This window comes from Schistocerca gregaria, chromosome 2, assembly GCF_023897955.1.
Source record: "Schistocerca gregaria isolate iqSchGreg1 chromosome 2, iqSchGreg1.2, whole genome shotgun sequence".
NCBI lineage: Eukaryota > Metazoa > Arthropoda > Insecta > Orthoptera > Acrididae > Schistocerca > Schistocerca gregaria.
This window is the reverse complement of record NC_064921.1, coordinates 775,864,320-775,877,474: the sequence shown is the minus strand read 5'-3', so window position 1 is coordinate 775,877,474 and position 13,155 is coordinate 775,864,320. Positions and strand designations below refer to the sequence as shown.

The 13,155-nt window shown below is 38.0% G+C and overlaps 1 protein-coding gene across 1 annotated transcript in view; it reads left to right on the top strand.

The window, feature by feature from the left end:
- The window catches only part of LOC126335017 (recQ-mediated genome instability protein 1-like), a 116,410-nt gene that overhangs the window by 15,235 nt on the left and 88,020 nt on the right, over window positions 1-13,155 (top strand). Inside the window, exon 2 of the mRNA XM_049997843.1 lies at window positions 9,488-9,625. Within this exon, the coding sequence (XP_049853800.1) occupies window positions 9,488-9,625 (138 nt within the window). The remainder of the gene's footprint in view (window positions 1-9,487; window positions 9,626-13,155) is intronic.

The following is a 13,155-nucleotide window of genomic DNA, read 5'->3' as shown; positions in this document are numbered from 1 at the left end:
TCTTCGTGTTTTTTCATGCAGCCATTTTGTCTTATCTTCCCTGCAGGTCCTATTTATTTCACTCCTCAGTGACTTAATTTCTGTATTCCTGAATTTCCCTGAACATTTTTGTACTTCCTTCTTTCATTGATCAACTGAAGTATGTTTTTCTGTTACCCTTGGCTTCTTTGCAGTTATCTTCTGTGTACATATGTTTTTCTTTCCAGCTTCTGTGATTGCGCTTTTTAGAGATGTCCATTCCTCATGAACTCTACTGCCTACTGAGCTACTTGAAGTGTATCTCGTCATTCCTTAGTACTTCTGTATCCGACCTATTTGTGTATTGATTCTTCCTGACTAATCTCTTAAAGTTCAGCCTTCTCTTCATCACTACTGTGTTGTGATCTGAGTCTGTATCTGCTCCTGGGTATGCTTTACAATCCAGTATCTGATTTCGCAGTCTCTGTCGGACCATGATGTAATATAACTGAAATCTTCCCATATCACCTGCCTTTTCCAAGTATACCTCCGCCTTTCGCGTTTCTTGAATAGAGTATGCGCTATTACTAGCTAAAATTTATAACAGAATTCAATTACTCTGTCTCTCTCTCTCATTTCTTGTCCCAAGCCCATATTCTCCTGTAATGTTTTCTTCGACTCCTTCCCCAACAACTGCTGTCTAGTCCCCCATGACAATTTGATTTTCATCTCCCTTTACATACTGTAGTACCCTTTCAATATCCTTATATACTTTTCTATCTCTTCATCTTCAGCTTGCGACGTCAACATGTATACCAGAACTATCGTTATAAGAACAACCTTGTCAGTGAACTGTTCACGGTAACACACTCTTGTCCCTACCTGCCTGTTCATGATGAACCATACTTGTGTTACACCATTTTCTGCTGCTGTTGATATTATCCTATACTCATCTCATCAGAAATCCTTGTCTTCTTCCCATTTCACTTCACTGGCTCCTACTCACCAAGATTGAGCCTTTGGATTTCCCTTTTCAGATTTTCTAGCTTCCCTACCACATTCAAACTTCTGACATTCCATGCCTCGACATTTTCCTTTCATTGTTTATTCAATCGTTTTGCTCATGCTCACCTCCCCCTTGGCAGTTCCCTCCTGGAGATCCGATTGGGGGACTATGCCGGAATCTTTTCCCTATGGAGAGATCATCATGACACCTTTTCAGTTACAGGCCACATGTCCTGTGGATACACGTTGTGTCTCTTTAAGGCAGTGGTTTGCATTGCATTTTGCATTCTCTTGCCGTTGTTCATTGCTGATTCTTCCGCCATTAGGGACAGTGCCTTGTGCCGAGGACAAGAAAGTGTCCTGAATCTGTGTCCACTCTATCCCTCTTTGTCAAGGCCGTTGGCAGAATGAGGGTGATTTCTTATGCTGGAAGTCTTCAGCCGCCAGTGCTGATTATTAATCAACATTTAAGCGGAGGCATGTTTCGAACCCGGGATCGACACTATGCATTGACCAGTAGACCACGGGGGCCTGCCTCTTTAGTATAACTAACTATACTGAAACTGACGTGTTTTGAAGAGATCGTAATTGCGGTGTATCATTGAAACAACATACTTTCGTAATGTGTAAGTTAAAGAACAAAAATCTTCAAGCACAGCATATGTCAGGCTTCTTAAGCAATGAAATAAAGATGGCGGCTCCCTGATTTGTTTCCATCAGGCAGTCACAGAACAGGACTCGTCAGCCAATCATATCATATAACATTACGAATCAGAGCCAATAAAGCTTTGGACACCAAGCAATAGCATAGCTCGGACCGCAACTCTTAGTCAAAAAGACGTGCCCGGGTATAGGTGGCCACGATTTTCTCGACGGGCGACCTACCTCTACGTCTCACAATCTGCCTCTTGACTGGTGCTACATTCTGTTGTCTTTTTCCAGGATTATTTCGAAGAAAACAGCGAATGTAATAAATGTTGCTATCAAAATGCCTTAAAAAATAAAACTAATTCTTATAGCTGCTAACATTTTATTTTTATGTGTTATTACTTTTATTTGTTGCAATTTCATATACTGACACGTTCCATGACCTTGGAGATTTGCTCCTCAATTTGTTCATATGGAACTTGACATGTAAATAAAAATAAAAAAATCAATGTTTGAACCAACATTATCTCATTGACATAATTCCATGCGTTTACTCATTAGGTTTTGCGGTTTTCTGTAATCCTACAAATACTGTATGTCAAGAATGAGATTTTCACTCTGCAGCGGAGTGTGCGCTGATATGAAACTTCCTGGCAGATTAAAACTGTGTGCCCGACCGAGACTCGAACTCGGGACCTTTGCCTTTCGCGGGCAAGTGCTCTACCAACTGAGCTACCGAAGCACGACTCACGCCCGGTACTCACAGCTTTACTTCTGCCAGAATCCGTCTCCTACCTTCCAAACTTTACAGAAGCTCTTCTGCGAAACATGCAGAACTAGCACTCCTGAAAGAAAGGATACTGTGGAGCCATGTGGAGCCAGGCTGTGGCTAAGCCATGGCTCCACAGTATCCTTTCTTTCAGGAGTGCTAGTTCTGCATGTTTCGCAGAAGAGCTTCTGTAAAGTTTGGAAGGTAGGAGACGGATTCTGGCAGAAGTAAAGCTGTGAGTACCGGGCGTGAGTCGTGCTTCGGTAGCTCAGTTGGTAGAGCACTTGCCCGCGAAAGGCAAAGGTCCCGAGTTCGAGTCTCGGTCGGGCACACAGTTTTAATCTGCCAGGAAGTTTCACTGTATGTCAAGTTTGTTGAGTGTGCAAGAAATTTTCGAAGCTAAAGAGAAAGAAATTGCCCAATAACTCACATTTTGTTCTTGGAACAATGATTATACTTTGTCATCATTATTTTAAAATTTGTGATCTGTCAAAGAACTAATTTAAATACGAAATATAAATCTTGAAGCTTGGCTCTTTTTAGTATGCAATACTCTTGAAGATACACGAGTTGCAGGTGTGCCGGTAACGTTTTAAATGGCAGAATAAATTGCCAGTTTCCTAGGCCCAATATTCTTCTAAGCGACCAGTCTCTATAGTGTTAATATCTCATATCTGACACGTGAGTTATTTTAAAACTATTTTTGCAGCTACAAGAAAATGCCTATTTTGAAATCAAACACATTTTGTTTTATTGAAATAAAACATCGTCATTGGCCTATAATGAAAGGTAATTACAATGTGGCTTGCTTTCTCGACCGAAGAATAGTTCGTTACAAACATATTGATTTCACATATGGTATTTTATCACTTTGTCAATGTGTTTCTTCGTTCGACACTGTTGATTCCTCCCTAATCCCACACTGCTGTGCAGAACTTGGCATTTCTTGATGTAAAAGACAACACAATGCAATAACACAAAGCAATGTGGTGTCAGACTAAAATCAGTCGTACCCCTGTACCTCGAAAACCAGCAAGCAGACAGCGTATCCTGATGTGAGCGGAAGTCAGACATAAAATACCATAAGAAAAAGCAACATTTTTGTAATGAACTGTTTTTGAGCTAGAGAGCAAGCCAAATTGTAAATATTATTACAGGCCACTGATTTTCACTCCAAACTTTCAGAGGACCAAAGCAGGGAAGGTTTCACGATTTGGAGGAGCAGTTTGTTCAGTACCTGACAGAGAAACAGAGTGAAGGCTGCCCTATTACTTGAGCAATTATTCTAGTGAAGTCACTGGAGATAGAGAAGAATTTTCCAACTGCTTGCGTCTCATTGCATTACGACGCAGGACTACGCTAGCTCAGCAGCTTCCCACGGCATACGATGAAAAACTAGTTGTATATAAGCGTCACATAATCATCTTAGGTAACGGCACGAGTATTTACAAGGTCATAGTGGCAGTGCCGATGAAATGAAATGATAGTGTAGCATTGTTGGGCGGGAGGCCCCATTCCTTTTTAGGTGACTCTACGTCGGCGACTTGCGAGTCAATGATGATGAAAGTGATGATGGACACACAACACCCAGCCCCCTGCTGGGATTCGAACCCGGACCCCCTGTGTGGTAGGCAGTATCGCTACCTCTGCACTACGGAGGCGGATGGCAGTGCCCGGTTATTTTGATATGCCATCAAATGTTATTGTTGATGTGAAGGGCATTAAAAGAGTTCATATAATGACCTCTGGTAGTGAAAAGGCTAGAATAACGGTAATGCTGGATGCACTATCAGATGGAAAGAAGCTCCCCCATATGTGATACTTTGCAGGAAAATAATACCTAAAGTAAAACTGGTTGCAGAGCTTACCTTTACATCTCAAGAAAAAGGGATAGATGACAAATGACCAGATGCTAATGCAATAGAATACCAGATTCTTTGCTTAACAGAAGTAAAATGTTGGAGCTGGATTCTTTCAGGTGCCACCTCACCCAGGAAGTTAAGGATCTGATAGCAAATTACAATACAGACCTTGTAATAATTCCTGGTTGTATGACTTCACAACTTCAGGTAATGGATGTTGTAGTGAATAGACCTTTTATGGTTCGCTTGTGACTGCTGTACAGTGTATGGCTTCTTCAAGGAGATAATGTACTCACTCCAGGTGGGAAGTTGAAAAAACCCTCAATATTCATGGTGGACCAGTGGATCCTTTCTGCCTGGGACAGAATTTAAAGTGAAACTATTTTGAAAGGATTCAAAAAGTGCTGCATATCTAGTGCTGCAGAAGTTTTGGGGATGACATACTTTGGGAGGAGTGTCAGGAAGGAAGAAATACCAGTAAGCTTACACATGAAGATACCAGTGATGACGATGATGATGACGATGATAGTGGTGGTGATGAAGTTGTTGTTGTTGTTGTTGTTGTTGTTGTTGGTGGTGGTGGTGGTTGTGGTGACACTGGTTAAAAATTTTGTAATTTTGATTAGTAATACTATGTAAAAAATATTATTTTTTTCCAAGGAATCTCTTAAATAAGAGGGGTCATCTAATATTCATAGTCATCTTATACTCTTGTAAAAATGGTACATACATGGCATTCAACAATTTGTCAGTCTAAGGTCATAACAATTTCAAAATGAAAGACATAAGATTTTGACTGGTTACAGGCCTACTTAAAATAGGAACAATTTGACACAATGCATTAGCCTGCAGATCTAATCTCGAACACTTCAGTACCATTGTAAGTTTTAGCAGGAGGAAATAGCCGAAGCTGACAAATATGGTGAATAAGATGGATGGTGCAGCTGTGAGACTAGGTATTAAACAAAAGATTGAGGATTCATTGCTGCTGCATACACCAAAATATTGTGCTGTGGTGGGAAGATAATCAACATCAAACTAGCAAATGTTTTAACCCTTTTTGATGGAAATTCTAATTTACTGTTCTACTTAGGGTTATAAATACCTTTCGAATTACACTGCTGCTATGGAAGTATTTGCAGCAGTCAGTCACTATTTATCCTATCAGATGTGTCATCTTTATCATTTTGTGGCATGTTACTTGTCTCTCTATATGGTACAATTGGTGTTTTACTACATAAAACAAAAATAGAACTCCTGCTTGCTCTCAATACTTTTGTCGTTCTTTTCTTTTATATCTCATTTCTTGTATGTATCAAAACTTAATTTGCATATTCAGCAGAGGGGTATGAAAACACTTAAAACCAGTAAAGGACAATGAACAAAATAGTGAATGGTTCATGCAAATATTTCTTCAGTAATACATGTCATGGCGTTCCTTAACCCATTACGGAAAAAAATTATGACAACACAGCTGATGAAAAACACTATCAGTGCATGTTGACCCTAGATTTTTGATAGTGCAGTTTCACACAACTCGAGACTCATCACTAGTTAAAATTTTTTATAAAAAGTTATTTTCATGATCAGGATGTCATGAGAACGGCCCATTCAGTTGTCCATTTACTCTTGTTTACAAATCAAGCATAACAAACTGTGCGTTCAGATTTTGTTTGTTTAAATATCCATGCATGTTTCTCAGAACCACCAGTCAACTTTTGTTGTTCCTCAGCCTTCAGACAAAATTTGCGCCATTCAATTCCGTACTATAAACTCACTCCTCCCCTCCCCCTACCCCTCCCTGTCCCTGTCCCTCCCTCACTCTCATGGACCATTGACCATAACAGTGATCCAAGGAGAGTGTGAGATTGAGAATTGAGATGTTGGAACCCTGAAACAGTCTCTTAAGAGACAAGGACAAATTAAAGACTGGAGTTTGCTTGTACGAAAAAGTACGTCAATTCTTGTATTGCCACAGATCAGAATGGGACAGGTAGATGATGGTGTGGACTTGCAAAAATTTGCTCAGACTTTTCCAATAGCATGTTCTGACAGCATGGTGTAAAAAGATTTGTCTCTTTTGACTGCCTGATGTGTGATTTCATCTCAGATCATACAGGTCATGTCAACCCATGGTCATGAATTTCGTTTTATCTTAATTTTTGTAAATGTTATGCCCCTGCTCACTTATGGCTTCCTTTAACTTAGAAATTTAAGGTGAAAATACGAAATTTAAGTTAATTTTTCCACTTAAATTTTCTTTTCTAATTAGGAAACTTAACAGGCAATCTTTTCTGTCATATTGCCATACACTAGCGATGTAACTATAAACAGTATCTTCTCTGCTCCAGGTATCTCTATTACGTAAATATTTATTAAAAATGTAAAATAAATGCATTTTACGAGTTTTTATGAAATATTTACTCAAAAATCCCCATCCAAAAACTTATGAGAATTACATCAAATATTGTTTGTTTAATATGTTACTAGGCTGTGCAAACACAGTAGGCAGTGTTTTTTTGTGTAAAGCGTTAAAAAAATTTTCAACAGTCTGCATATTTTGCATCACTGAATTTCTAGTGTAAAATATGCATGTTGGCAACACTGTTTCCGGTGCTCTTCTGTGTATAACAGATGAGTGAAGACTTGCACATAAACCATTCTACTTCGAGTTTTGTGTTTGGTTTGAACTTTTTGTTGAATACAATGTCAGTGAGGAAATGCACTAATGAAAGAGTGAGATGTGAAGACCATGAAAAAAGACACAAGAAGGTGGTGTTTAAGGAAAGTGAAAAACACTTCACAGTTGTTGGAAATCTGTCAGAGGTGTTGCAGAAATATCGTGGTCCTCAAGTAAGGGCATTAGCATCACATCCATTGTGCAGGAATTGCTAGATTCACTACAAGAAGAAATTTAGTGACATCCTACCTCAACAATCACAATCACTCGAATGTGAAACTGAAGAAAACAGTGTAGATGTTCATATTCCTGGGTGTGAAGTTGCTGATGCATTGAATGCAGCTCCTGCTGTATCCCCTCTTAAATGTCCAGGAAAAGTAAGAAGCAGAATGAGGAAACAGTATGTAAAACAAAAAATGGAAGAAATTGAAACAAGTTTTACATGAGCAACATCATCAAAACTTTGTGACGTGTATAATGTAGATGCACTTGGTGCAGGACCTGCACATAAAAATTGATGTGAGGTTTCAAAATCTAAATACCGCTATCTCAGCAGCCACCTATACTGAGAAGGTACAGTTATTGACACTGTTACCAGATAGCTGCTCTAAGCAGCAGATACATAAATACATACCCACTTCCTCACATTATTTGATTTCAAAAGCTCATAAAATAAAGAATGAGGAAGATATTTGGGCACACCCAGATTCTTATTGTGGGCATCCAGTGCAAAAAGATACACTTACTGCTCTGGAACATTACCTAATTCATTACAAAGATTGCATCAGGCAAGTCCCCTAACCATGCTGATGTCCCTGTTAGCAAAAATGGTGAAAAAAGTTAAAAAGGTAACAAGATATATGACAAAGTCAATAAGAGACTTATATCTCCTAATGAAAAAGGAGAACCTGAATTTAAAATTTTTGATCTTGAGAGTAGTACCAAAAAAATGTCTCACATTTTGTACAGACAAGTACTGCCCACTGTGATTGTACATTCCCTAAGTACAGTGACCAACTAATGTACCATGAAAATTATTTCTGAATAACCAAAAAATTTCAGATTCTTTCATCTTTATATAAAAATATTTTGACAGTTTAAGAATTTCATGTGTCAATATTCATGGCTAACAGCAGTCCTTACACTTTATCATTTCTCAAGGCAGTTAACATTCTGTGACTATTCATAGTTTCAAAACATAATTTTCAAATTTGAAAAAGTTACAAATTTTCTAGTTTATTTTTAAAAAAATGAAAAAAAGCTCAGAAGTGTGTGTGTATTAATCACGTCTCATGGTATTGGGAACAAAGTATTTATTGAAAATAAATTTATATCTCTTATCACTTTTGGTTTCTTTATTACAATTTTCCTTTCGTTACAACATTTTCACAAATACTCTCATTTAGAGAGGTCTGTAGCATTGTAGCAAATCAGCAGAAAGTCAAAATATTGTGGTTTTGGGGAGATATCATGTGGAACTTCAACATTTATTATTATTATTATTATTATTATTATTATTATTTTCAGCAAACTTTTAAATAGTTATATGAAACATTCACTCTTGACCTGTGTGATTTGAGATGAAATCGCCCTGATGTATAATTATTTATTGTTACCAACATGTATCTTTTCTTAAAGAATAGTGAATAGCATGACATCTAATACTAGGACCTAAAACAACCTCTGCAGAGACTGCAACAAGTAAACATTAGTACAGAAAGGAGTCACGTGTGAGATGTGCAATATAGCCTTGCACTTCGCAGGAATTACTGGGAGCAGAAGCATATTATTGCAACCTAACTTACAGGTTGCTGTGTGAGATGTGAGTGGGAAGAGGGCAGGGGGACAGGCAGGGACAAACTCTGCTTACTATAACTGTTATATTGTTACGACGTGTTGTGTCCTAGCTGTGCTTGACAGAGGTCAGAAACAGTTACCACAAGCCCAAAGTCATCAGGCATCTACAACATGATTCACATTGAGAATAATGTGTGGTTGTACTGTGCATGGACACACATGTATTCAGCAAACTGATGGGCCATATTAAATGTCATGAAGGTTGTATAGTGGAATCATAGAACTTTTTTTTTGGGCACTTGCTTCTGCTCTGTTGAAGAGTATCTTCATTAAAACTTTAAATGTGGTGTTTTAAATTAAAATGAGAATTATTGCCATAATATAACATTAAATGTGGTGTTTTAAATAAAAATGAGAATTATTGCCATAATACAACACTCTTTCATAATGTTAGGTCATTGCATTGGATTGCACATAAACAAAATGTATGTCGTTGACTTTTTTCCACATCTCAAAGATTGCACTCTGTGTGATCTGTGTAAATGAATAATGGGAGTGAAATGAAGTTGAAAATGCTTCGGTAACTTTTAAATTTTGATATGCGTTTTGTTATTAGGATTCCTCTTAACATTTCACAAGTGGAAATGGCTTATAATTTTTATTAAAAAAAGGAAAAAAAACTGACCTATGTTGTTTGTTTGTTGGTAGATAATTGTACTTGTGTTGTACTTACCTGGAATTTGTCCTTACTGCAGATTTTTGTTGCAGTACAATTACTCTGAAATGCAGGAGTTTGTGACACAGCAGTGGGAGTTGGCAGACCTGAGGGAAATAAGCCCAGGCTGTCTTCCCCCAAACCTGGCTCTGCAGAAGAAAACTGTGCTCACTGGCAAGTACAGTCTTCAGGTAATGACATATGTTGCTGCTGCTGCATCTTTCAGTGTTTAGACTGATTTGATGTACTTCTCCAGAACAGAGTATTCTGTGCAAACCACTTCATCCCTGCACGTGTCCTGAAATCTGCATCCATTTGAACATGCCTACAGTACCCGATACTTGGTGCCTCTCTACAATTTCTACCTCCTCCACATTTCCCTCCATCACGGAACTGATGATTCTGGATGTGTCCTACTATCTGATCCTCCTTTGTAGTCAAGTTGTGCCATACATTTCTTTTTTCCCATTTTCTATTCAGAACAACTGAAAACAAATCATTGTAATTAAAAAACAGCAGTCCACGTGTGTTCCATGTTTTCCATTGTACCACCAACACAGTAAGTTTATTCCATTTATGCCCAAATTGTTGTTCAGTACATCTGAAATCTCATTCAGGAGGAGGTGGCATCAGTGGAGTTTACAGTCTTATTCTTAAAATATTCAGTACATGTTTCACAATTCTATCCGCAATTTTATCTGCAACTTCGCCCGTGTACACAAAAATGACTATATTTCACATATGTTTAATAACATTATTGACACACATTTCACCTGTATCTCTAGTGGATTTTGCCATGAAGTTTCCTTTTTGTGCAGCTCAATGTTCATGAGATTTTATCTTCTGAACTATGTGTTGCACAATTTTTCAGGTTTATTCAGCGGCATATGTGGATACTTTCTGTGAAATTTATTAGGAACAGAGTTAGTCATAAAGGAGTAGTAAATAAAAACGTCATGCTCGATGCGGCAATTGTAATGCCTGAACAGTGAAAATGTTGTAAGTAATAAACTTCTTTCCTTTCATCATTTTGTGGGTGGTGTCAGTAAGCAAAATAATTTTTACAGCTTTGAAATTACTTGTTAGTCTGTTGAAAGTGACTAATTGCTCTCAGTTTCATATACTGGTTGGTGTTGAAAGTGACTAATTGCTCTCAGTTTCATATACTGGTTGAATAAAGTACTGGATACTTGCTCATCATGGGTTACACTTCTTTTTCATTCCCACCCCCAACATCGTTGATAAGCTGATGGTTTTCACCACCAGAGAATTTCTTTTCAGGCAGTCAAGCCATCAGCACATGGACCGTGCATCCGAACATTGAGCATTGAGCTTAGCATGGAGTAGCACATTGAGGAGTCTTTCCAAAAGTGTGGCTTGTCAGATATTCTGAACATGCATTTGAACATTGACCAGTGCTTTCTTATTAGTTTATATAAGTAATATTTGATGTTATGTGAATATAAGTGCACTCCTTCTGAGGCTTAATCTACAGGACAACTTGCAGTAAGATATTTTGCCCATACTACTTTTAAGTCTTGTAATTCACATGTTTTAAAGATTGTGCTACAGAACAACAACAGTGGTCAAGTAAGAGTGACTTGGGGTTTTACTAAAAAGTGAAAATGATGAAAGAATTTTTATCTTATGGGGAGAACTACTGTAAATTTGTATTGCTGTATTTGTTACAAAACTTTTATATGTCAGTTTCGTAATTGACTGGACATGGTGCTTCCTTCTTTGCCTAACAGCATGTACATGGATATTGAAGTAATTATTTATATGAATATTATTTAAGTACACTGCAGGCAGAACAACATAAACACTGCATGTACAAGGGAGAAAATGTGCATTTTAGTAGCGATAACGTAGAAATTTTACATACACATATTTTGTTAATGGTGTGATTTATGACCTAGGTACAGCCGATGAAGAGCTTTGCGATTGCGTATACCATGTTGAGGCACACAAACCATATGCATAATTGACACTGTTTTTGAGCGTTCAGCAGCAAGATGATCTTGGCACATTCATTGTTGACATTCAAAAGCACGGTCCCTGTGCTAACAGCTTGAGTGAAATTTGTACCAAGTTTGGTTCAAATTGACCCCATAGTTTAATAGGTGGTGTGTGTGTGTGTGTGTGTGTGTGTGTGTGTGTGTGTGTGTGTGTGTGTGTGTGTGTTTTTTCAATACCTCCTCCTGGACTGATTTCATCCAAACTTGGTACACATGTCATTTACAGTCTGCAAAGAATCACTGTCAGTATTTGAGAGTGAGAGCACGTAGACACTTGCAGCAAACTTAACACTTAATTCCAAACCTTTATTAAACTTTTTTTTTTACTATTTTTGCTGTTCATGCTGTAAGACTGCCACATGATGTATGGCATTTTAATTTATTACTTCTTTACTACTACTTGTATTCACGATACATTCTGCTGACTGTATTCATATATACCACTGAATGTACCAGAAAAATTACATCATCATACAACACTTAGTTCAGGGGATACGACGTTATAAACACTGAAATGCATGAAAAACTACCACATCATTCAAGACATTTAAATTTATTACTTTGTTGCTACTAACTATATTTTGCAACACTTTTTGCACACAGTATCCATGTCTGTTGCTATTTACATCTACATCTGTACTTGAATTGGATGGCAGAGGGTATGTGCCATTGTACAAGTTATTAGGGTTTCTTCCTGTTCCATTCACAGTGTGGGAAGAATTATTGTTTAAATGCCTCTATGTGTGCAGTAATTATTCTAATCTTATTCTCAAGAGCCCTCTGTGGTCGATACATAGGGGATTACAGTGTATTCCTAGAGTCACCGTTTAAAGCTCAGGGTGTATACGACCCGAGACAACTGGGAGATCCAGGAAAAACCCAGGAATTTTTTCATCCGGGAGAAAACCGGGGAAAACACAGGAATTTTTAGAATTCTGAGAATTTAAGTTTTGTTTTAGTTTTTAGTTAAATAGTAATTTTGACTGGTAAGAAACAATACTCTGACAAAGGATATTACTGTCTCCCCTACTGCAGAATAATATTGCAGCAATAAAACATGAATGAGAGAGATAGGGGGGAAGGAAAAATACAATGAAAATAAAACTTAAGTTGCAAAGGAAATGCGCCATATACAACAACAAAACACAAAACACAGTGCTCATACAAGCGTGTGCCAACAGCAAAATGTGTCAAAGGCTTTATGAAGAATGTGAAATGCTTCATAACAACAAATTGCATTCAATGGGTGTGACGTTGCAACTGTTTACATTAGATTCGTTTGAGCAGAAGCGAGCAGGCTCATACGCATGCACAGTTGAATCACGCATGGGTAGTACCTTCTCCCGTTTCTGGCTACGGAAGTGTGGCTGTTAGCTGTATAAGCAGTAGCAGCAAGATGCTACCCGGAAAAATTTGGCTGGTGCGCGCAAGCTGCCAGATTCCATGGGGACAAACCTGGGTATCTGCTCTGGGCAGCAAGAATTCATATTCTTGAGGAATAAGCACCTAGTATCCAGTGCGTGTTGGTCTGTCAATTATTCATATGATTTTGAAATGCATCCTTGTTGGTTTTTGAACATTTAGCGAAATATGATGACATTTGATAGAAGAATGCTGTGTGGAGAAGTGTGGCACTGCACTTTGGTGCTCTTAAGACTAAATAACGTCTTACATTTCCTCGAACACATGTTTTATATATCAGA